Below are 24,687 nucleotides of genomic sequence, written 5' to 3'. Positions count from 1 at the left end.
CCTTGTATGGTGTTCAGGTCTATGAGACCCTTTTTCACATTTTATCAAAAGCAGAACTCATGACTCATTGGCCTTGGCTCATTTTCTGTGAAGAATATATATATCAGAGCAAATTTTCAGTGACCACTTACTTAAGGCCCACTCTCAACTAAGGATCTCAACTATAATGACGAAAGAAATATGTTAAAAATAATTCTAAAACTAACTGAACTGCAGAGCCCATACCACAACGATGGCACAGAGGAATGATAATGTCGCTTTCAAAAAAAAAAATTCCATTAATGGATGATAAAAACACTGACAGCCAATCAGAATTAATTCAATTTTATAGACCTCAAGCATTTAAAGTGCAATGTGTGCTTATTAGAAACAGATTGTTCTAACATGTTGACGTTGAAGCTAATATAATTTCTACTTATAAACGGTCCTTTACTCCCCGTGATAATAGGGTCCAATGTTTTTGGATCCCATTGAGTTTTTAAGAGTTTTGAAGATATTCTTTGTGTTATAAATTTTTGTTGTAAATTACAAAATTTTCATTTTCACTTCTATCCCTTTAAATTGTGGTTCAACTGTGTTGCCCAGGCCTACTGTCACCACATCACGTGATACCAACTGATGCTGCATCTTGACATAATTACAGAATGAGCACTAAACAAGTTTGACTAATCAACACTGGTGCAACAGACTAAAATAAAACTGTGTGGCATGTTCACAGTTGCTCCTGATTTCCTTCCTTCTCCTCTTTTCTCCTCTCATCTCTTCCCCCAGTCCTGACCCACTTTCATCTCCCTTTGAAGAGAGAGTGACCCAGCAATGTCCCTGATGAGGATCCTATACTGTTCTGCCCCGCACTACCCCCACGTCACCGTATCCATAGAGACATGGGCCATGTAAATACACCCCACGCTCCACGACATACAAGTCTACCGAGTGCTGCCATGCCATCCCTAAAGCCTGCGTGCGAGAAAGGAAGAGCGAGTGAGATTTACAACTTTTAATAAATGCAATTTTATCTCATTAGTTCAATGCTAGTGAGGTAAACCATGTCACCCACAATTTAAAAACTAAAACAAAAAAGTATCTAAATGTAAAAACAAGCATTTTTTTTGGCAATGCCCTATAGTGACAGATGTTTAACCATCATAGAGCTGGTGAAGAAAGCTTAACTTCTAACTTCTAGTCTGCCGTAAATGCAGTCCTAGTAAACCTGATACCACGGTGAATTCAATCACAGCACCGGGGTGTGGCGGTATAAAACATGGAAGTCATTACAAAAATAACTATTATAACTAAGCTAAAGCTACATATAGCCTAGCTCAAATTACCAAGCTCATCAAGCTCCTACCCAAACGGGCTTTTTGCAATTCAACTGGTATCTGCCTAGAGATACATGATAAATAATGTGAGGAAAGTCAGGTGTAGGGCTGCATGCGTCTCTCAATAAAAACAGACTCTTCAATGTACACAAAAAGACGCATTGCGTTCAGTAAGGTTGCATTTAATACATCAGAAAATAACGTAAACTATAATATTGCAAAAAAAATATTAAAATGTATTACCATGATGGCCAAGCTGAAATTTTAGCCATTATTCTACTCTTCACTGTTAGTTTTTTATTTATTTTACAGAGACAGTGCTCATTAATCAACAGTAAAATACTGTAAATAAGCCAGAGTTAGCCCCAGTGGCTAATTTTCATCTGTTGCCCCTTGCCACATTTTAAAAGCAACCTAAAAGTTTCAAACATGTTATTTTGTGATAATATGCTATTTACAGTTACATTCAATAGGGATAATAATGGTAATATCACATGAGAGGAATATGACATGCTTTTAACAATTTCTTTAAATTTATATTCAAATGTTGAATAATTTGTTCTACTGCTTAATTTACTTAGTAGAGTATTCCAACAATTGATGGCCCTAATTGAGAAGACCGTAAAAATGTTGTACTTGTCTAAACTGTACAGCACAGTCTCCTGTAGTAGTTGCTCTTAAAATGAATAATTTTGGCTAACTTGTTGGCAGGCTTTTAAAACAAGAGTTGAGAAAATTACTCCTAAATATTTAAAATCTGAAACGACCTTTTATCCTTTCTCCTTTAACACATACATCAAGATGAGAAAACCCTATTGGTTTTTGTGAGAAAAAACTGTTTTACTAATATTCAAATCTAAATGAGTTAATCAGACAAATCTAAAACACAGACCAATTCCTCAGTTAAAAATGTTCACTGCTTGTTGTTTGTTTTTAGCATGCACATATAAAACTGTGTCATCAGAATACATTTGAATATTAACAGATGAGCAGACTAACAGCAAATCATTAATATACAAAATAGGACCCAGGATTGAACCTTGAGGAACTCCAATATTACAGTATTGGTACACCGATACCAAAACGCACGCTTTGCTTCCAGTTTTGTTAAAATAGATTCATTCATTTAATTGCTTCAACAGAAAAATTAAAATGTAGGAGCTTTGAAAGTAGTAGTTTTTGAAACACCTGCTATAAATCCGAAAATACCTCTCCTATTACACCACCATCAAGTTTAGATTTCATGTTCTCAGGAAAATAACAATTAGCGGTTTCAGTTGAATGATTAGGGCGAAACCCAAATTGCATTGAATTCAAAGGGGCATGTGCCCTCAGCTATTATGGGCAGAATGCTAATCTGTCTATAACCAACATTTGTTTGATCACCACCCTTAAAAATCGGCGTCGGTATGGCCGACTTCCAAGCATCTGGGTAAAAACTTTGCATAATTGAAAGGTTAATTAAATGGGTAATAGGACAAGCCCAAATATCCTTATATTTAAAAATAAATACATTTTAAAAAATAAATAAACACACACAATCTAGTCTGTATGCATTCTTCACTGTTGAGACTGTACAGAAACTTATAATATTTATTACTTCTAATTCAGATATCTCAGACGTTCAAAAAAAATGGTTTATTGTGATTGATTGGACTATACACAGCATCTTTAAATTAAAAGCCTTTAGATAGTTCCTCAGCGGAATTAAAAAAAAACTATTAAAATGTTTGCTAACCTATTGTGAACCTGAGTCCAATTTATTTTAAGTTCTATTTCACTTTGTCTATGGTCCATTTTTCTTCCAGTCAATTTATTAAGATTTTTCCAGATCGTCTTCCCATTACCCCTCTCGCATCATCAGTTATTTTAATTAAAAAAAACATCTTTAGCCATTCATGAATTTCTTACAACTTTATTTCTTAAGGATAAAAAAATGTGCCTATTGTAACTATGTCCTTATTTAACTGACCTTTTCAGTGCAAAGCCTCGCTCTTTCATTTGTTGCCATAGGTCATCATTGAGCCAGGGTAAAGTCATTTTTGTCTAGATTTATTTTTAACCTTCATAGTAAAAGGATGATATTATGTTTTTAATAGTTGTAAGAAACATTCCATTGCTGTTCCTAATCTCCTCACCATGTAATAGTTTTGAAAAAGATTGTGTATTTTCAAAATTATTAATTCAATTTTTGGAAATTCTCTAAATGTTTTCTATTGCGTTTCCGTGCCAATAATGTGATATGATCAGGTATTTCTGTCAGAAGATTATATGTTTTCATCATTCTCTCTTGTCCTATTTGTAAACATCAAATCTATTTATGTCTTTAAAGAATTAGTCACTCTTGCTGGACAAGACTGAACTTATCTACAATGTTTTTTTTCTATCTGATTTTTTATTCCAATTTATATAGAAGTTCTTTATTCTGATAACATTCCTTAAGGATTTTGTAAAATTCTTCATAAAAACCTGTATCGGCTAATGGTGATCTATAATGACAGATTATATTAAAAGACATTTCTGGTGACAACAGGGCTCTCAACCCAATACATTATGTGACCATTCAATAAGACAACATTTAATCGACACTTTAACATAGACCAACAGTACTCCCCCTCTACCTTTATTTCTCTCCTAAACACATTATACCCAAAAATATTTAATACAGCTGGGGTGAATTTTGTTAACCAAGTTACCAAGACAGTCCACGTTTGATAAAGTCCAATTGATTACTTTTTAAAAGTAAACAGTAAAAGATTTACTGTTACTTTTTTTATCAATATAATACACCACTGCTGTATAATATGTAAACAATAATAATAAAATAAAAACAAAATAGTAATGCACTTATGTTAATTTCCCTATTAAAGGCCAATTTATAATTAATGGCAAGTGGCTGATAAATTTGAATGCAATTTTGTAACAGCAAATAAGAAGTGTACAACGTCTCTTCAAATAATTTTTGAATGGGCAATCAGGAACAGTTATTGGCTGAATCATTTTGTTATCAATCCAAATAACCTGACTAGTGACTTGTACATCAGTCTTTCAACATTGAGTTTAGGGTAGTGTGTTGTCCCCTTTCTAAACTAGATGACAGCAAAGGTGCTAATGAAAACGTAAGACTTATTTTGACCCGTTACTGACTTGATAGTTATGAATAGGTTGAAATGTGGAAGCTGAAGATGAGGCCTAGCATATAACAGTATTCATTTTGACAATCTTAAGCAAAGGTGCTGCTTCGAATCACACATCCATTTCAAACTCTCAATCTATAAAATATATAGACATAAAATCATATAGTACATAACTGAACTCACAATAGCAGACTAGAAACGCGAGTACATCCCAAGAGTTATAATAGTTTGTCTACATTCAGTTTTAATATTCAACAACAATAAAATGATGCCTTTTCACCTTGGGAACTAACAAATGAATTGTTGAATGTTGTGGTCATGTCACGCACTTGACTTTAAATGACTATTCTCTCATGGTGCAGGGATTTGCACGGGATGGATAAAGATTACTAAAATGATGAAGAAAAGTCTATTTTGGGAGCAGCTCATAACATCTTTATCCCATCCGGCTCCACCAATGACTTTCTCGCTCTCTCTCTGACACACATACACACATCCATCTCTACACCTTTCCTTTTAGTCTTTCGACTGAATAGGGGATCCATTTATCTTGATTTATCGAGATCTCTTCTCTCCCAGTTTATTCTACCTTCCTTTTACCTTTCCCCGTCTTCCAGACTCGCTCCTCCATGCGTTTAAACTCATTCACCCTCACTCTCTCTCCATCTCAGAGCTGCGTTAAGCAGGTCAGCAAGGCAGGGATGCTGAGAGGGAAAAAAGATCACCATGAAGATGAGCAGCTCCCTCTTATCGCACACATGCACGGAGGATGCTAAAACACACATGCATTCTGACCAAACTCACACATGCATCACAAATAACTTTATATCCCCGCACAAAGCAAACTCAAGACTCGGATTACAGCAAAAAAGTCGAGCTTTTACAGGTTTGCTTCCAAAACTACTGTTTTTGGCGCTTCTCTTCCGAACAATATAGTTTACGAAGAGGGCCTTGTCTTGTCAGAAAACTACGCAGATTATCTGAAGGGATGTGAATTTCAAAATGTGTGTGCAAAACTTGCCAGGGAGTTGCTAAGCCATAAACCATGCTATAAACCATTTTTAGCATGTTGCCATGCAGTTGCTAAGGTGTTCTGAACTGTTGCTATAGCACTGCTAGGTGCATACTTGCAGGACAGAGTCCCCACAAGTCTCTATGACTGTCCATTCAATGCAGAAAAGAAAATCTGCATTGGATTTAAAAAAATAAATAAAATGTTTACAGAAACTGCATATCATACATGGCCATATTTGACTTTTTTCAGATTGCAATTGTTTTATTGACAACACAAATATAGACTATATAGGAAGCTGAATCAGAAAATCAATTTCATTATTAATTTTGTCTCATTCACAATACAAAAAAAATAGAATAAAGAATTTGATGTTCTGTTCCCTGTAGTTTTTCCTAGCACATCCACAATGATTTTCTTATGAACAAGAGTTGTGTAAATTGAAAAAATTGTGTTTGATTTTTGTTCTATTCGGACTAGAAAAGAAAAGATTAGTTGGATACACACACATATACATATATTTTTTATTTTTTAATAACAGTTATGCATCCTATATACAGACAAAACAGACTGCTAGCAGGCCTGCTCTTACTGACAAAAATAATGTAGATTCAATATGTATTTATAAAAGTGAAAGAGAAAGTCCAGTTTCATTTTATTTTTTGTTGAGTTAAGATTAATAAAAATGTTTATTTGAGTCGTAAAGGGAATATATACATAGTAAACAGTTTTTGCTACCTGTGTGAATAAGGCCTATTGCTTTCAGATTTCAAGACAGATAGCCTAAGAACATGTGACTGTAAAAATCACTTTATCTCAATCTCATTATATAAGTCAAATGATGTAAGGTATAATAATTTACGTCCATGGAATATACAATACATACTGTTACGGAGTTTTGCTTTAGCAAGCACCATTAATTCTGTTACACAAATAATTAGCTTAACTCCACAGTACCTTGAATGCTTAAATGGAAAACGCATCACCTGGTCAATGAAGTGCTCTACTGAAACTTACAGGATTTCTGGGCTCAAATACTGACCAAGACTGCATCGTGTAGAGGTGGGGACTAGACCAGAATGACTCACTCACACACACACACACACACACACACACACACACACACACATTACTGCTGCTAAGGGGTGCACCTCAGCAAGGAAGGCTACTCTTTGATTTGGGCATGCAGTGGTCAAGAAAGAGTGGATAGACAGTAAAAGGACATAAACATTGAAACTCTCCCTACAGAAAAAAAAAAAAATGTCCACCTCACAACCTGCACAACAAGCCCGACTGAGAAAAAGTATCATCCACACTGTTGCAAAAGAGTCGGGATAAAAGAGAAGTCCTATGTGATTTCTGTTAGAGTACCACCTTTACTTTTATGATCCAACTTTCCATTTCTGCCTACCTCCAGCAAGTCACCAACACCTGGCTAAATAACAGCTACTAGCCACTTTCGTACCCTAGGTATCCGCCAAGCCAGTTCAGCATCTGCAAAGCCAGTGTGTGCTTTTCATTACCAATTTATGAACCAATGGGAAGCTGAAAGAAAACTACATTAGGAAGACACAGGCGGCAATAGCTTATGGAAGGAAGATGCGAGAAACACATCTAAGATGCTCTTGACCGGAAGTCTGCTCTTTTTTTACGCTCTTTTTTTTTTTTTTTTTTATAGGTGGCGAACTTTACTTTTTTTTTTGCTGAAAGGCAGGGTCATGAAGACCAGAATTAACTTATGGTCCTGCAACGCGACTATGAACTGTAGGGTTGAATTTAAAAACAGTAAAAATCAATCCATCACTCATGTGGTTAGCAAATGACACCATGAGAGATCCAAGCTGACAACTCATGAATCACACTAAAAAAGAAGTCTATATAATTCACAAAAATGGTCCAGTTAAATGTAGACATCTATATAGGACTGGCTCATGTCTATGTGATTTCCTCCGCTAAACTCAATAATGACATCAAAGTGACCTTTACTACCAAATGGATAGGTCACCAAACTGACAACACTTAGAGATTGAATGAGTTTGCCGAAACGGTGGGAAATGGCTTAAACTACAATCCCTTACAAGACAAAGCAATTATTGTTTAAGATGGAGGCTGTAACCACTGCTCCATTTCCCGATGCAATTTCCCTGTAATGCCTCAATTTGATATGTAAATGAATTACGTTTCTGTGGTTCTCCTCAAATGAACCTACTTCTGGTTTTGATTCAAGGCAATGATATAACCAAAACTTGACCCAGGTTACCGAACACGTTGCCCAGCCGGCAGTTTAGATGGTGATGAGCAACAGGAGCAAATCTATACTGATGTGAATGGAGATCTCGGCGGAAAACGAACTTCAGTATAAACTTTTTGTCCACAGAACCACATGTTGACCCCACACACAAGCCTTGCTTTAGAGGAAAAGCTCGTTTGGAGCCACATCCAAATCGATGTGTTAGGCTATATGCCATTTGATGAGTGAAGGGATTTGTCCTGATAGACTAAAGGCAAAGTCACGCGAGGACAGACACTGAAATACTAATAGGGAGGTGGGCTACGAGAAGAAAGAAAACTACTCTAGCTTTCATTATGGGTTTACAGAAAGAGGAGGAAGAAGGGCCTAAATTCAGATTAATATCCTTAAGTCTAAACAAACTGTGTATTTGTCAGTGCCATCAAATTTAGTAGTAGGCCTATGTTAAGAGATGAATGGGGAATACTGCCTCAGGTGGTCTTCGAAAAGACTAACAAGCTTGTGTCCATCCCAGTTTGATTTATGTCAGCTACAAGAAATGAACGTTGATCCTGTATAGTAAGTTCTCGCAGAATACACACCTGAAAGTTGTTTATGCGATACAAAGTACAGTATGTTGCGTCCATTTTGAAAAAATTCGTGTTTGAGGCTTGATGCTGTAGTTTTACATTTTAGAAGATAAGAGAACGAGCCATGCAAGACCTTGCAGAATACCTAATAATACAAGCAAATCACTGGCTCTCTCTTTAAATTGGGTTTTCAATACCAATGCTTGTTGGCAATAAAAAATTTTTTAAATAAATAAAAGCCCCCTTTAAAATAACCCCACAATACGTTTACAGTTGTTGCAAGCTTTTGCACAATGAAGTTAGTTAGACTATTCAGAGCCCTGTGTCACTCTGCCATGGACACCAAAAGAAATCCAAAAACAGAGCTTGTCACACATTAAAAATAATGCGGCCAAAAAAACTAAATGAAACTAGAGAGTGTTAATTCATTCGTTCTCACGAGCACAAAAAAAAAGCATGTAAAAGTTTAAATGATTCTAGAAAGGGAGATAAAAGAGTCACTATTTTAAGAGACAGGTGGCTCCTGCATTGCAACTTAAATTACTGTGCATCAAAAAAGATCTCAGAAGAGAATCTCCTATCATGCATCTTTTTTCACCCCCCCACCACAAAGCAGCAAATCCAAACGATTCCACCCATTTTGGTTCTGAAAAATAACCAAAGCATGAATCCTAACTAACAGGCTGCCCTTAACATGCATGTTTAAACCATTCCTAAAGGTGACGGCGTCTAAGGATGCGGTATAAAGGCTGATCGAGATGGCAACATGCAAAAGAAGAGCAGAAGTGTGTCCATTTTGAACCGGCATTGCTACTTCAGCACCACAGCAGAAGCCTTGCAGAAAGCGCTATGGAGATGAGGGGTGTAGGCATAGCCAGATTTATCCACACACTGGGGCTAAATAGAGACCTGGGTAAATGTGCCACATCCAAATGTATAACAGAAGTGGATTGTAATAAGAATCGGCCATATATTTCCCTCCAATCATCACGCTTGTGCACGTATGAACGTTATAAGGAAAATTGTAACGTCACCCTATATATTGCAATCGTTGGAATAAAGTCTCGCTTTTATTCACAAAAAAACGACCTAGCACGGAGATATGTTTTGGGAAACGTTAAATACGTTAACCAATGCGTTAAAAAACAACCAGATATCTGTCAAATTTCGATAGCTTTCAGGCATTCTGTGCACAAGATTTGCATCCCATGCAACACCGCAGTTTTGCATTAATGTAATTGTGGCCGAGCTGACGCTCTGGGATTTTTTTTATTTATCTCTTTAGCAAAACAACAAAAAAAAATTGCATGTCGACTGGGTGTCTAAAACAAACGTGATGGGCTAACCTGACTCATCAATCTGAGTAATGAAAAGCGATAATCGAAAGATGCATTGAAGGTCTCGTAATCGAACATGTTCATGGGTGCATGGCTGCAAACGCGAGTCATGCAATGGATTTGACTGATGCTTTTTTTTGTACATATCGCACAGAACGAGCTGATTAATACTCGGAACGGCTGAAAAGAGATCGGGGGACGTATATCGCACGGTTTTCACCGTTGCAAATCACATCCACTGACAAGCAAGCGGTCTGGCTGCCGTGAGTTGAGCCGCTGCTCTCTGGATGGCACAGGAGGATAACGTTTAAATACCTGCTCGTGGTCTTTTGCATCTGACCCAGTTTACATGAAGTAACAAACCGAATATGTCCCTGCTCCCTCCCCAAAGCGCCGGCCTGCGCATCAGGCATCTTTGGGAACACGGTGTCTTGCGAGGAACGAGGAGGGAACGGGGCTGAGAGCAACCGCGCAAAACAGACGATAGCAGTGTTTTTGCGTGTTAAGAAACCAACTGTAGTCTTACCTCAGCTTCGTGTCCAGCTTCCCGAAGCAGCCATTACCAGTATTCCCCCTCTACCGTCCGAACCTCCGCCACACAGGTAACGTTACCGGGGCGGACCGAAAAACCGGCAAAACGACCCCCTTCCCCCGAACCGCCACCCCTTCGGACGGGTTTCTGCGGTCGTCTCCCGAAAAAAAAGACGAAACGCGCTGGATATCGTCTCGTCGTCGCTCTACAATCCCTCTTCAGCACATTTGTCTTTCTTTTCACAAGTCCCCCAAAAGCACAAATGAGCGCGGCAGGAGCGTCTTCAAACCCCCGGCGCAAGCGGCCAACCGCCGATCCGGTGAGCAGCGGTACATGCAACCGTGACAACCGCCTCTCGGTGCTCCGCGTTAGTCCGCCTCGACGTGGGAAAGAAATCGCTGGTTGCCGCGGCGGAGGTGCCGTGTGGGTCTCGGCGGCTAGCGCTCAGGCTAACCGCGATCACATCGCCCAGCAGCGGCGGTGTAGTAGCGCGTCTCTCGCGGTGGTTTGCAGCAGCGGCGGCGGCGAGGGGTGGAGGGGTGAGAAGAAGAGTGATTAAATGAAAAAAGGAAAAAGAAAGAAAAACGGATGAACTAAAACCGGGGTTTCTTCGTCGCACCGCTACAATTAGCGATGTGCATTCGCCAGGGACCCCCCCTCACTGCCGTTAATCTCGGATCGGCTCCGCGGCTGCTCGTCGCTTAGAGAGGGTCTGCACGGTGAAGCGCGTCCCCGCTACAAAGCGCGCTCGCCTCGGTGTGTGTGCAGTGTTCACAAAATGGCCGCCTAAACAAACCCTACAACGGGCTGCGCCCAGCGGCTGTTAGCGCGATTTGCCTCGGCGTTTGCCTTTGCAGGGGAGGAAAAAGGCGCTTTTACTGGAACGACGCTTTAGAAAACGCGCGCCGAAGTGCCCCTTTCGCCCGTTTCGATCTGTTAGAGAGCGATAGGCTGCTTGGAGCCCAGGTAAACGAACAATGCCGAGGCTATGGAGAGGTGAAGCAGCTTACTTGAGAGCTAATCTGCGACCATACATGGCTATGACCAAGAAATTTTATCTTAATTTAGCTCAACATTTATATTTCAGCGCCACCGACGTGGGGCCAAGACAACGATGCGACGAAGCATCTAGGAAGTTTTCCCTCAAATATTGTTTTCGTAGGTTATAACGTTAACAAGTTCGTACGTTTGCCCAGCTTTGGGCTTTTTCAACTGGGCAGACCAGCTTGGTAAGAGAAGACCAGTTTTAACCAGCTAACGCCAACAAACCAGTTTTAACCTATTATTTTTTATTCTGAAAAACCCATGCCCATGCTTCTCATAAACCTGAATATTATTCTTATTTTACAAATACTTTGAATGGTACTATTGCCCCAACATTTTAAGCTTTACAACAACTTGCTGCAAAGTTCGGTAACTTAAAAAATACAAATGTGCTAATTCATACTACACCACCACAAATATAATGTGTGTTATGCATTATATATATATATATATATATATATATATATATATATATATATATATAGCATGCAGCCAATTCTTTCATTCGAGTTGGGTAGTTATTTTGCTCAAATTCAAGTTCACTAATAACACTACAGCTGATAAACGAAACAAAAGCACACACATACACATATATATATATATATATATATATATATATATATATATATATATATATATATATATATATATAGCTCAAGTCACAATAGTGGGGTACTTGTGCATTTTATAGAGGAGCGGGTCGTGCAGTTGTGGACATGAAACTGATTAATTTAATACATCCTTTTTCCATCACCATCACGTTAATTCTTCATTGTTCCACTCCGAGGGCACCGTTTAAAAGAGTCTGAATGTGTCATGTGCCAATGGGGTAAAAAGACAAGGTCGTGAACGTGACCAACTCCCCCCCACGCAAGACATTCACACCAAACATATTTATAGGTGTCTTTGTTCATAACCTTTCAGGCGCGTTGTAGGCTTTAACGTTCACACGTCTGTAGGATTTTTGTGAGGACGTCAAGCCCGAAAAAAAAGGTCCGTCACGAACGGGCTCCTACGTCCCCTCTCTGTTCTCTCTTCATGTGTGAGACCTACCGTAGTTTATGACAAAAGGCAAAAGTACGCTTTTAAATCGTCGGATATAAACGAAATGAGCCGCCAGGTCAACCTAGGTTACTAAAATTTAAACATGCAGGAAGTTCGTCATCAAATTCAAGGTGAAAGTTCATACCTTTACCTCTGCGTTACATTCCGATCCGATGCCATCTAGTGGTGTACAAAACACTACAGCGAGTTCAAACTAAAAACGATTTTTTTTCCAGGTCAAGTACACTGTACTGTTCAAACGGCCAGTGTTATTTTTTAAAGAAATGAATACAGTTGACCAAAAGTCATATTTAAAGGCATTTATGATGTTCCTTTTAAAAACATATTAAAAAATCCTGAAAACATTAATGCTGTTTCAAACAAAAAATAATAGGCAGAAATTTTGCTTTTCATAATAAAGAATAATAAAGAAAAATAAAGAAATAATAATAATAAAGAAAAAAAGATTTAACGACCAAATCAATATATTAGAATAATTTCTAAGGCTCATTTGACACTGAAGGCTGACATAAAGGCTGCTGAAAATTTAGCTTTACCATCACAGAAATAACTTAAACTTTCAAATGTTACAAAAAAAAGTTAATTGTAATGATGCAATATTACCGTTTCACTATTTTTTGGTAAAAACGCATCATTGGTGATCGTGTAAGAGCTCTTTGAAACAATAAAAACAAATTCAAACTTTTGAACAGTACTGTAGAGAAAAATCTGTGTGCATATTGCACATATTTGTAATGTTACCTTTTTAAGCCTGGCTAGTAAGTACCATATTAATGTATTGATATAATTATGGTTTTGTAGCATTTTGTACTGCTGTACAAAAACATCAACATTCAGTAATATTTTTTTCAGTGTTTTATTAGCCGTCACTGCATGTATTTTAAAATCGCATTTATTTAATAAACCAGAATATTTTATTATCTATGGTATATTACTCTATGGAGAGTTAGCATGCGTCTTCTCCAGTTCCACACACCAGTTGCCCTGATCATGGTAGCTCCTGAGCACTTTAACACCTGTCACACAACACATCTCCTCCAGCTCTCCCTGCTGGAAGACATGATAATAGCGGTGAAATATAGGCCCCTGACTCGTGTTCTCCAAGGGGCCATTTGTGCTTCCACTCCGCGCTCCCTTGTTCTTATCCGCATTCCCTTTTAAGTGCCACGGCACCAGGAGATCTTGGGAAAGGAAAGCTGTGCGGTTAGTATGGATGTGGATTCTGGGCTGAGTCACATTCATGTCTGAACTAATTGTCCTATCATGCTCCTCCTCTTGGGTGAAAGTGTTTTCTTCTGTTTGAAGTTCCCCGCTGCTCTCCACACGGTCTCCTGTTGTTCTGTCTTTCAGATATTTTGATTTCTGGTTGTTGTATTCCTGCTCCATGGCCCAAACGTAAATCAGCGCTCTTCCTCCCACCTTTAATAACCGGACCAGCTCTCTGACAGCAGCCTGTCTTCTCTCCTGAGAACACGTTCAGCATCATGCACATATTTGCATATTACTTCTTAGCATTTTTGTATATAACAGATATTTTCATCCGAAGTGATTTATATAGCATTTAAGATGTACATTTTGTCGCTTCATACATTCCATAGACATTGGAACGATTTTGAGATAGAATACAACAATCACATTTCTTAAAATATGTAGGAGAAAGACTATATATTGAAGATAAACTGCAAAAAAAACCTCAAAGACATCAAACAGATAAATAACTCATGTAGAGGTAATAAGAAAGCCAAAGATATATCATTATTATTCCTGATGATGTTAAAGTAAAATGTATTGTTAAAGTCTGGGGATTTTTTTGTGTGTGCTTTAGATCAAACACGATCTTTACTAAATATACCCTTGCTACTTATGATTGGTTTTGTTGTCAAGGGTCAATTGTTTTCCCCTCTTTATTACAAAGCATGCTCACCTGTGTGGAGAAATGGTGTATGACTGCGATAGAGATGCAGGCATCGCAGCTTCCACTGCGCAGGGGGACAGAGAGGGCATCTGACACGAATGCCTCATAACCCCGCTCAACACAGATCTGCACTAGATTAGCACTGCGGTCACAGCCCACCTACAGACAGACAGACAGCAGAGGTTATCAGAGTTCTCCATAAGTGAAATAGTTAAAGCATTAAAAAAAACATCACAATTGTAACTAATAACCAGGACATCGCTTCCTGGTAAACTCTCCTGTGGTATACTGCTTACTGATACAACTTCATGGTTGATCCCCAGGTATTTGCCATTGCCGCATCCGATGTCTGCCAGAGTACTACCAGGTGACAGCGACAGAAGGAAGTCTCGCACGTGGGGCCACGGTGAGTGTCGCGTGCTGCTGAAGTGGGAGGAGATCTCTTCATAGACCTGATGAACATACTGATCTTCCAAACGACACGCGTCGCCTTCGGCAACAGGCACATTAGGGGGAGAAGGCGACTGCTGGCTATCACATACAGACGGATAGGCTACAACAGGAAACCAAATAACTGTTGTCATTAATGTGCTTTTTTATATCTACAAAAATACACAAATGCAGAGTGGCCTTAATATATGTTTTATATATTTGTACACTACTATTCAAAGTTTGGGTTCGGTATGATTTCTCCAATTGATCAAATATAAAGTAAAAACAGTAATACCATGATACAATTACTTAGAACTGTGATGGTAAAGCTGAATTTTCAGCATCACTTCAGTCCTCATGATCCATTCAAAAATCACTCCGGTATGCTTATTTGCTGCTCATAAAACTATGTGAATGGTTGCAAAGCTTAATATTTTTGTAGAAACCGTGACATACGTTAGTCAGAATCCTAAAAAAAAAATAAAAAACGGAAATTCTGTCATTTATTCCTCACCCTCATACCATTCCAAAGCCACAAGACCTTTGTTCATCTTCAGAACACAAATTAATTTATTTTTGATGAAATCTGAGAACTTTCTGACCTGCATAGACAGCAAGTGAACGTCCAAGTTCACCCAAAATTGTAACATCAAAATAGTCCATGAGACATCAGTGATTCAACCATATTTATGTGAAGCTACAAGTCAGTTTCCACAGCATGCGTATGCATTCCTCTGCTTGCAATCTCACTTGTTTTGGTACTCTCATGAATGTGCAGCAGAGAGTGACACTGAAGTGAAGAATTGTTGAATAAAGTAATTTTTTTATGCACAAAATGTTTTCTTGTTGCTTCATAAAATTAAGTTTGAACCACTGATGTCCTTGTTCTCTTTCTGGGCATTAAACCTGGTAGTTGCGTCGCTGTGTATGGAGGGTCAAATCTTAATGTGTGTTCTGGAGATGAAGGTCTCACGACATGATGGTGAGAAATTAATGACCAATTTGTAATTTTCGGGTGAACTATCCATGTAAAAATAACAGCTATTATTTAAAATAGAAATAATTTGCAGCAAACCTTGCTACTGTCACTTTTAATGCATCCTTGTTCTTCTTTAACCCAAACTTTTAAGAGGTACGGTACTTAAAAATTAAAAATATTTGCTTGTCTAAGCAAATATTTTACATACTCACCACAGTTGCAGGGTACATGTCTGATTTTGCGAAAAGTCAGAGATGTCCTGGTGCCCCGCCGGCTCAAGGTCAGATTGCTCAAGTCAGAGGTCATGACCCCTGACCCTTCAACCTCCGATACTGGTACCACATCAAATTTCCGGGGTGTTATGCTGACATGAAACATACACAAAACATGTTCATCTCTCCCTAGAACAAAGGATTTATATTATATTACAATATACTATACTTTTACTGATAACATTCATTAAGTAATATTTATAATGATGAAACAAAATCATACAATAAAGGACATACAGGTTTTTGGTTGTCTGCTTACATTTGTACATATATTGTATTTAATGTACAAAATAATAATCCAGATTCTCACCCATGAGTCCACAGATAACGGCTCTCTCCTTTCATCACTAGCAGGCTCCGCTCTGGAAGCACCACAGCAACAGAATGTCCGTCAGGATGTTTAAAGTCCATTACTATCTACGGGAAAATAGCAAGATGTTTATATTTATCCATATAAGAAAATCATGAGGTTCATTTCCCATCTCCATCTTTGTTTTGACCGAGGAAAATCAGATAATCAATAATGCTGCTGCACCATAACCAATCAATAAGACTGCAAACAGGTCTGGTGTAACAGAACACCCTGACCCACTAATAAAACTGATGTATGAAAAACGTAAACAGAAATATATCCTCACGAGCATATTCCACATATTTCTGATAATCCATGACATTGCTGACATTTTAGTGCTTTATTTAATAATACCTTTGCCCCGAGACTCAAGGAAAGGATGGTATCCTCAAAAGCAGAGTGAGTGTCCACATGAGGGGGAATCCCTGTACCAGACAATAACATTTAGTCCTATAAGCAGACATAAATCTCCCCTCAGCTGCACAAATACATGATGTACTACCTTGTCCACTTTGGTATTGGTTTACAGTGAGCTGGTCTGGAAGGACACTTATGTGGCCATCAGCCAAACATCTTTGCAATAAAGCATCACATTCTGCCGGCAGACCTGAAATGACAGGTGTCTATTTAATTTTAAAATTAATCAGTCGTATAATACTTTCATATAACAGTAATGCAAATATCTGGAGAAAATTTTTCAGCAATGATGCATTATATTGACCAAAAAGAAACTGCAAAGACATTTCAATCTAAAAAAAAAAATGCATTTAAAGATATTATTTTAAATAAATGCAGGGTTTTTGTATTACTTTTTATTAATCAATGAATCCTTCTAGAATGTTTTTTGTGGAAACTACAAAAAAAATTCAAGCATCACAAATGTTTTCAACATTAATAATAATAATAATAATAATAATAATAATAATATCAAGAACAGAGTAAATTGTGACTAAAAACACTAAATAAAAAAAAAAAACCTGACAAAATTATTAAATTACATTTTAAAACAGTAAAATAGATGCTGTTTTACACGTTATACATTTTACTAAATTACTGTTTTCACTGTGCTTTTGTAAAATAATAAGCGGGTATTAGAGACATCTTTAAAAACATTTCAAAAACACTCACACATAGACATACACAAAAAATGTGGAATTTGAATACTAACCACCTGGTAAGGGCTTGTCTTTGTCAACGTTATTATTATCGTAGCGAAACTCATACCCATAATGCTTCACTCTTCTGTGTTTTAAAGCTTTCTGCACTGTAACAAAAACAAACATTATCATTAGTATTACTATTAAATACGTCTATAGCAAATTATTGTACATCTGCTATATATGAACATGTGACAAAGAGGATTAAACAACATGACTGATTTTTTTTAATGTGCTGATTTACAATAATTCTAACCAAGGCTGTCAAGAAGCTCTACCTGTGACATCATCAGCATGTGGCGTCCAATCAGCAGCCTGCAGCAGCTGCAGCTCTTCTTCTGGAGAGACAAACTCCTCCAACACAGACAGACCAGGAGGCAAATCACATGACACGCTCCTGTCACCGTTCACTGCCGAACAACGTCGAGATCCATTAGAAACGCTCTGCTTTAAGGCTCGTTGAATGGGATCATAAACTCGACTCACCTGTCTCAACATAGCTAAAATAAAGCGTCACACTTTGACCGTGACACTGCAGTGCTCGACCATTGAGAAGTGTATATGCGTTCTTTGCTGCTTCGGTCGAAGGATATGTAACAAACGCGTACGGTTTCTCTGGAGGGGTGAGGAGAGACTCGACAGTACCTCCCTCTTTAAGAGCCTCCAAGAGCGACTCTCTGCTCACTCCATTCCCCAAACCTCCATTAGACACCACCAGGTGCTACACAACAGACAACCGGGAACATACACATTACTGAGCTATTTATGAAAAACGGTGAACTGCATCTTTCACAATTTGAATGAATGAGGCATTACGTAAACTATGTAATTTGGTCGATATCCATATTCTACTGACAGTTCATTAAAATAAGTTTTCCAAGTACCTTTGTGGGATGTGAAGCTGTGTTTATGCCTTCGTGTTTCAATAATGTATGACTGGCTTTAATCTGCCTTCGAAGCAGTTTTTTCTCCTCTTTAGTTCTTCTGGCACTTCTTGTGCTGTCCATGCTGCTCTCCATTGTGTAACCGCTTATTTGGTCCCCCTCGCGCAAGAACTTAATACTTGGTTCCGTAGTGTAAGTTCCTGTTTTTCTGATATTTGTAAGTTGTTTCTCTTCTGCGGCCAAGATTTTAAAAAGTACGTGACAGAAAATTAATGTCTTTCTTCACGTTGCAAGACGTGAAGATTTTGACAGTTATTTTTATCCTACAGTGAAGTTTCCATTTGTTTGGACAATTAAGGCCCAACAGGAAAAATGAATGCGCATGAGAATGTTTGAGGTTTTGCCGATTAAAAACCACTGTCATCTTTTCATTATATATATATATATATATATATATATATATATATATATATATATATATATATATATATATATATATATATATATATACACACACACACATACATACGTTTACTTTGAACTTAATTTTTAAGCAATGAATCGAAACATCTTGATTTTGAATATTTATTAAAAAAAAATCTTAAGTCTTAAATCACCTGCTGCTTCTGAGCACAGCGCTTGACAACAAAGCATCTGAAGCTTTAGTTCAGGTTACCAAGAACTTCCCTAACAAGAGACACGTCTCACACAGTCAATCGCAAGAAATAAAGAATTTAACTCAAATAGGTTTGCTGGAGTATCTACTCGTTTCAGAAGGATGTTCTGAGTACTTTGTAGTTGATCGGGCAGAGAAAACCAGAAGAAAAAAAAACAGCAAACAAGCTTAGACTGGCTTAACAGTATTAGTACAAAAAGCCTTTTTAGGATGTGGTGATATGGGTTTATACTAATACTTCTGAAACTGTTTCATGAGAAAATGTTCTTGTAGGGGTGCAAACAAGATACAGAATGAAAAGTTTTCATTGTTAAAATTTTTTACCAAAAATATTCAAAAGAAACAATAACAAACGTACACTTTGGAAAACTGTTGATTTAGTTAACATAAAATCTAGCTTCCAATAATTCTTACAAGCAAAACACAAAAGTCATCTCTCGGTACAGTATATTACTACATGGCAGAGGACGATCATATAAAGGGAAAAAAAAAAAAAAAACGGGAGCAAAGTTACTCTCCATAAAGAATATGTTGCCTGTGCCAATCAGGTATAACGGGATACACTCCCAACCCCATGGACAGGAGAAAATGGTTCACTTATATCAGTCTTTTGTCATCCGCAAACTATGGTGCCATCTAGTGGCAGAAGCAGTTATTTCAGGAGAAAGGAGGATGTATATAGTGATGAAAATTTCCACAGTGCAACATCACTTCTTCTGCTTGGGTGGCGGTCTGTGCAAAAGAAAAGAAAAAATTAATCTTTTTATAAATTATAAAAATAATTATTTCAGTGCAGAAGATGTAGCAAGCTAATGCTATTCAGGCATATACATGAATCTGCACAAACAAGCAACCACATGATTGTGCAAAACATGCTTTATGGAAGTATGAAAGTGGCTATTTATGCATCATGATTTACCTGTAGATGCCCACAACAACTGCGTGATCTCTCTCATACGGCTCTAGCGTCAGCTGTTCCTGAGGTTTCATGTTCTCAGCGCTCATCTTCTTAACCTCTGATGCAAAAACTGCCTCTGGAGCAGCTGTTGAATCAATGCAATTAGCCTGAAAAAAAAAAACAAAACACATGTCAGTTAACAACTGAAGAAACCCTGCAGAAATAAACATGTAAACAGCAGCATTAGTCATTTTACCTTGATAGAAATAACAAAATGTCCTCCATTCTTCAAGAAATTGTGTGCATTGAGGGCGACGATTCTTGTTTGGTCAGGCTGAGCAACGTCGGCAAAGATGACATCCACCATGCCTGAAAGAAAGCAACGCTTTAATCAAACTGCCTAGCAATGTGCAGGCTTTACCTTTCGTTTGTGCCTCTCACAGAAACTTACCGACAAGCATGCGGTACTTGTGCGGGTGACGAGCATCTTCAATGATGGGAATAATGTTAGTTCTCTTTTTCGCCACATTCAGTAAGTCTCTTCCTGACCTGTGGGAGAACTCCACAGCATACACCAATCCCTCCTGCAAGGAGGAATATTAATAAAAAGAAAATCTCAATGCTTCCAGAAAATAAATCAATGTTAATATGTGATATGTCTGTATTAAACAGAACAGTTAGCTAAACTCAAAGTAAATAAAATGTAAAAACTGAAATAAGCTTAGAAGTACACAAATTACTGAAACTATATACATAAAAAGCCAGAAAATAATTTAAATGCTACAGTAGCATAAGAACAAAAACAACTGCAACAATTGCAAATTGCTTCAATTTTTTCCTCAATATGTAAAAATGCCATTAGTTTTACATTTAAAGTATACAGAAGTTGTAATTAAAACTATATTGTTACAATATACAGCATCTTCCACACTTTGTTTCAGTGTTTCATATTGCTAATCTGTGCAGACATGACAAAAGGGTATACACGTACCGGCCCAACGATGTCAGAAACATGGGACACAGTAGTTCCTGACGCAGCCCCCAAGTACATGACCTTCGCTCCCGGCTTGATGTGGATCTGGTCAACACCTCCTAAAATGGCTGCGGCCAGCTTTGACCGGAAAGGATTCCACGCTCTGTACTCAATTTTAGTTTCTCCTTCCTTACATTAGAAAGAAATTCACATGTGATGAATGCAGCACTTTCTAGAAGCACGCTAGTGAACGTCAGGCGATAGGCTCACCTCAACATTTATTCTCTTTTCTCCATACACAGATTCTCCAATCACCATGTTCTTTGTGACCAGGGCGTCCTCTTTACCACGGCAGATAAAAACTCCTGAATTTTCAGACAGAAGATTGTTATTGAACAGTCTCAGAAACCAGAGCAACTCAGAACCGTGATGTTGATGACCCACCTTCATGTCTATGGGGCTCTACGGTCACCTTTCTGCCCCCTCTGAAGCCCCCTCGTCCTCCTCTTCCTCCCCGGCCCCGTCCACCGCCTCGTCCACGGAAGCCACCATCACCCCCAGGAGACCTGAATCCTCCACCTTTACCAAACAAGAGATAGAGAATTTAAAATGATGGGAAAATCAAAGGAAATAATGTCAAATAAGCTAGATTTTTAGCATAATTTCTCCAGTTTTCAATGTCCCATGATCGTTCTAATATGCTGATTTGTTCTCAATTTTGGAAACAGGTGTGTTGCATAATTTCTGGAACCTTTGATACATTTTCAGGATTTGTTTGAGAAAGTTAAGTATATTCAAAATAATACTCTCTTCTAGCAACATGAAAGTCTTTATCACTTTGTATCAATTTAACATCCTTGCTGACTAAAAGTATTAATGTAAAATTAGTGACCACAAACTTTTAAACTGTAGTGTATAGCACAACAAAAGATTTCCATTTTACTAAAATAATTGTTCAATGCTTTGTCTAAAGAAACCTTAAAACATACAAATATTGTATACAAAATATATAAATTGATATATTAGATATTAAGTAACCGTTTCCAACATTAACAAATCAGCGTATTACAATTTCTGAAGGATCATGTGACACTGAAGATGGAGAAGAAGAAATGATGATGCTGAAAATTAAACTTTGCATCACAGGAAACAATTATATTTAAAAGTACAGCAGTTTGAAGTGGATGAAAAAAGGTTTAAGCTGTCATAAGACAAGATCAGGTAGTGCTTTGGTTTTAGAACAACTTTAATGAAATATTTTGATCCACTTTTCTGGCCACTGTATATTAAAACAGAAAACCATTTCATGACAGCAGCCTCGAAGTGCAGCAGACACATCTTTACAAAAACATACTTATCCAAAATGTTCAACAGTGTGCATGTGTATCTATGTACATGCGTGTATACAAATAACACTAACATGAAAGACCATGCATGAAATAATGTTACAAGCAATAACACAACACCAGAACTAAATAAAGGAAATAAAACAAAAACTTGCTTACCACCACCTCTACCTCCCCGAAATCCTCCTCTTCCACGGTCTCCAAACCCTCCTCGTCCGCCGCGGTCTCCAAACCCTCCTCGTCCGCCAAATCCTCCTCTCCCACCTCGATCTCCAAACCCTCCTCGTCCGCCTCCTCTTGGGCTGAACCCTATCAAAAGTAGACAATATATTAATTATCCGAATGCGTCACAGCATAACTTTTTTAAAATTGCAAAACAAAGCGTACAGTAAACAAAGGTGACTTCAAATAATACCTAATATTAGAAAAAATATTTAGTTACGGCCTCTCTTACAAAAAGTGCCATTAAACATCATTATTAGAAGCAAGGGTTGAAGCAGACCCCTGGTGGTTAAATGCCCTCCACCACTAACTGTATACAAAGTTCAAATCCATTCACTGGTAACTTTAGTGTGTGTGTAATTTGTATTTGTTACAGGTTGTCGACTAAACCAAAACTATCCTATTTCACCAGGTCTCCCACATGAACGTGGTCTCCCTGACAAGGTACTTTCTTAAACCCATGTGGTCCTCAACAACGTGTGGAAACTCTATGAAAACAACCCCGTGCACAATGCTCAAACAAAACCAGGTGCATATCGCTTACAAAACGGCATTTTAATTCAAGTCTAAATATTAATAAAAAAGCAACTTAGTGAACTAGTGTGCTTTTAGTAACAATAGCTCATCTGGTGAAGAGCCATGTGGAGCTTCCGCTCCCCGCGTGCGCAGCGTGGCTCAGTTGCTCAAACCAGCAACGTCGCGCATAGCGAGAAGCGTGTAGCCTAAATTTAAAAAACGTTTTCATGAGACCACACTAATGTAATTTTAGCATACTAATAAAACAACAACGATGTCAACACAATTCGGAGAAAGAGAGTTTCGTGCGCTACAACTTTGAGCGCGTGGCTAACTTGGCCGGCATGCTCGCCGGAGAGTAAAAGCAAACACTAATTAATACTATTTCGTCCGACGCCGAAAACAACCTTATATGCAGTCAAAAAATAACAATAACTCACCTGGTTTCATTTTACTTTATTATGTGAGGCTAATCCTGTTTTAATGATAGAATTAATATCCGCTGCTACAGGCACGCCGCTTCGCTCCAGACTCGTCCAGCACTGATCAGGTGGCCACATGTGCGTCGAACGTCTTTTCCCATAATGCACCTCCCAAAAAACGTGGCTTTTGCTCTTTTGTTCCGCCATCTAGCGGGAGACCGCGCAACTACAACAAAAGCACGCAACTTCCTTTTTTATGGAATGCAATTTTATTAGCCCGTATGCAAGAATACGCATACATTGCCAGATTTTTTAATTATGTTTTCAATTTTTTGTTTTCACCAAGTCTGCATTTAATTGATGCAATGCAGACATGTGACATTTTAAAATATTCTTACTATTTAAAAGCGTTTTCTAATTTAGCATCATTATACACTCGCATGATCCTTCAGAAATCGTTCTAATATTTTGACTTGCTGCTCAAAAAACATTTATTATTATCCAGAAAACAGATTTTTTTTTCAGGTTTCTTTAATGCATAAAACGTTTGGAAGAACATAATTTATCTGAAATAGAAATTTCGTAAATGTCTATCATTACTGAAAACATTTGTTTCGTTATTATGGCTATGCAGTTGCAATATTAACATGTGCAGTTGCTTATTAGCTAAGTTTTAAGGATAAAGTTATTGCTTTCTGACTTCCTGCATCAATTTCACTGGGAAATTTCTTTGAGGGAGGAAAAATGTGGGTGAATGCGCTTTGCACAATTTATTATTCCTTAAACAAATTAATTTCTAGTAGTTTAAAGGCCATGATAAGTATAGTTTATTTATATCACTCCTAAAAACATCTATGTGCAAGTCTATGTGTAACTGAAAGTCAAAGGGGATATAATTAAAAAAAACATTGCATTAATCAATGACCCCAACAGGACACGCTTTAATTGCCTATATAGCTGCATATCATAATATTAGAATTAACAGTTGAAAAAATACATAGTAGACAGAGCTCAATTATAACACAAAGCAGTTTACATGTCTTAAGGTTTTTCAAGGGTTAATGTTGTTTCACATTATAATTCCTTTTATATATTCTCAGTGAAAGTCAGCATAGCACATAGTGTCTGTATGATCGTTTATTTGAAGCACTTTATTTACTTTTTGTAAAATAAAACAGAAACATTTAATTAAGTCTGGTGTTAAAAAAAATGAACAAAAAAACTAAAGAAGAGCTATAAATAACGGTGAGGGCGTTTCTCAAGCAGAAATATTAATGATAGACAGAAGATATGGAAAATGACTAAATTAACCAAATAGTAACAGTACATTTTATACATTTCAAATAAAACGAACAAGCAACAATTACATTGTGCGTT

The 24,687-nt window shown here is 37.6% G+C and overlaps 3 protein-coding genes across 4 annotated transcripts in view; all 3 read right to left on the bottom strand.

Annotated features, from left to right (window-relative positions):
* dyrk1b (dual-specificity tyrosine-(Y)-phosphorylation regulated kinase 1B) overlaps positions 1-10,902 on the bottom strand; it is a 42,561-nt gene extending 31,659 nt beyond the window's left edge. The window contains exon 1 of the mRNA XM_043261518.1: positions 10,152-10,902. The gene's annotated coding sequence lies outside the window, so the exon portion shown is untranslated. The remainder of the gene's footprint in view (positions 1-10,151) is intronic.
* A 1,860-nt stretch (positions 10,903-12,762) lies between these two features.
* On the bottom strand, positions 12,763-18,410 carry alkbh8 (alkB homolog 8, tRNA methyltransferase). 2 transcript variants are annotated; one of them, XM_043261520.1, is made up of 11 exons: positions 18,258-18,410; positions 17,860-18,094; positions 17,652-17,783; positions 17,388-17,480; positions 16,719-16,823; positions 16,571-16,641; positions 16,175-16,281; positions 15,805-15,956; positions 14,478-14,734; positions 14,191-14,340; positions 12,763-13,730 (listed from the first exon to the last, which is right to left on the bottom strand). In XM_043261520.1, exons 1-11 carry the CDS (start codon positions 18,390-18,392, stop codon positions 13,203-13,205), a joined length of 1,965 nt encoding a protein of 654 aa, XP_043117455.1. In that variant the 5' UTR covers positions 18,393-18,410; the 3' UTR covers positions 12,763-13,202. The 2 variants fall into 2 exon arrangements, with proteins under 2 accessions (XP_043117455.1, XP_043117454.1); XM_043261519.1 differs by having other exon boundaries at positions 12,764-13,730; positions 17,385-17,480.
* A 418-nt stretch (positions 18,411-18,828) lies between these two features.
* fbl (fibrillarin) lies at positions 18,829-23,466 on the bottom strand. The gene is made up of 9 exons (XM_043261521.1): positions 23,329-23,466; positions 22,310-22,459; positions 21,249-21,383; positions 21,075-21,169; positions 20,823-20,993; positions 20,283-20,415; positions 20,088-20,200; positions 19,853-19,998; positions 18,829-19,665 (listed from the first exon to the last, which is right to left on the bottom strand). The coding sequence occupies exons 1-9, from the start codon at positions 23,336-23,338 to the stop codon at positions 19,641-19,643; spliced, it is 978 nt and encodes a 325-aa protein (XP_043117456.1). The 5' UTR covers positions 23,339-23,466; the 3' UTR covers positions 18,829-19,640.
* Between the last annotated feature and the right edge of the window lie 1,221 nt (positions 23,467-24,687).

The sequence above is a fragment of the Puntigrus tetrazona genome, chromosome 16, assembly GCF_018831695.1.
Source record: "Puntigrus tetrazona isolate hp1 chromosome 16, ASM1883169v1, whole genome shotgun sequence".
NCBI lineage: Eukaryota > Metazoa > Chordata > Actinopteri > Cypriniformes > Cyprinidae > Puntigrus > Puntigrus tetrazona.
This window is presented reverse-complemented; position numbering and strand designations above follow the sequence as displayed.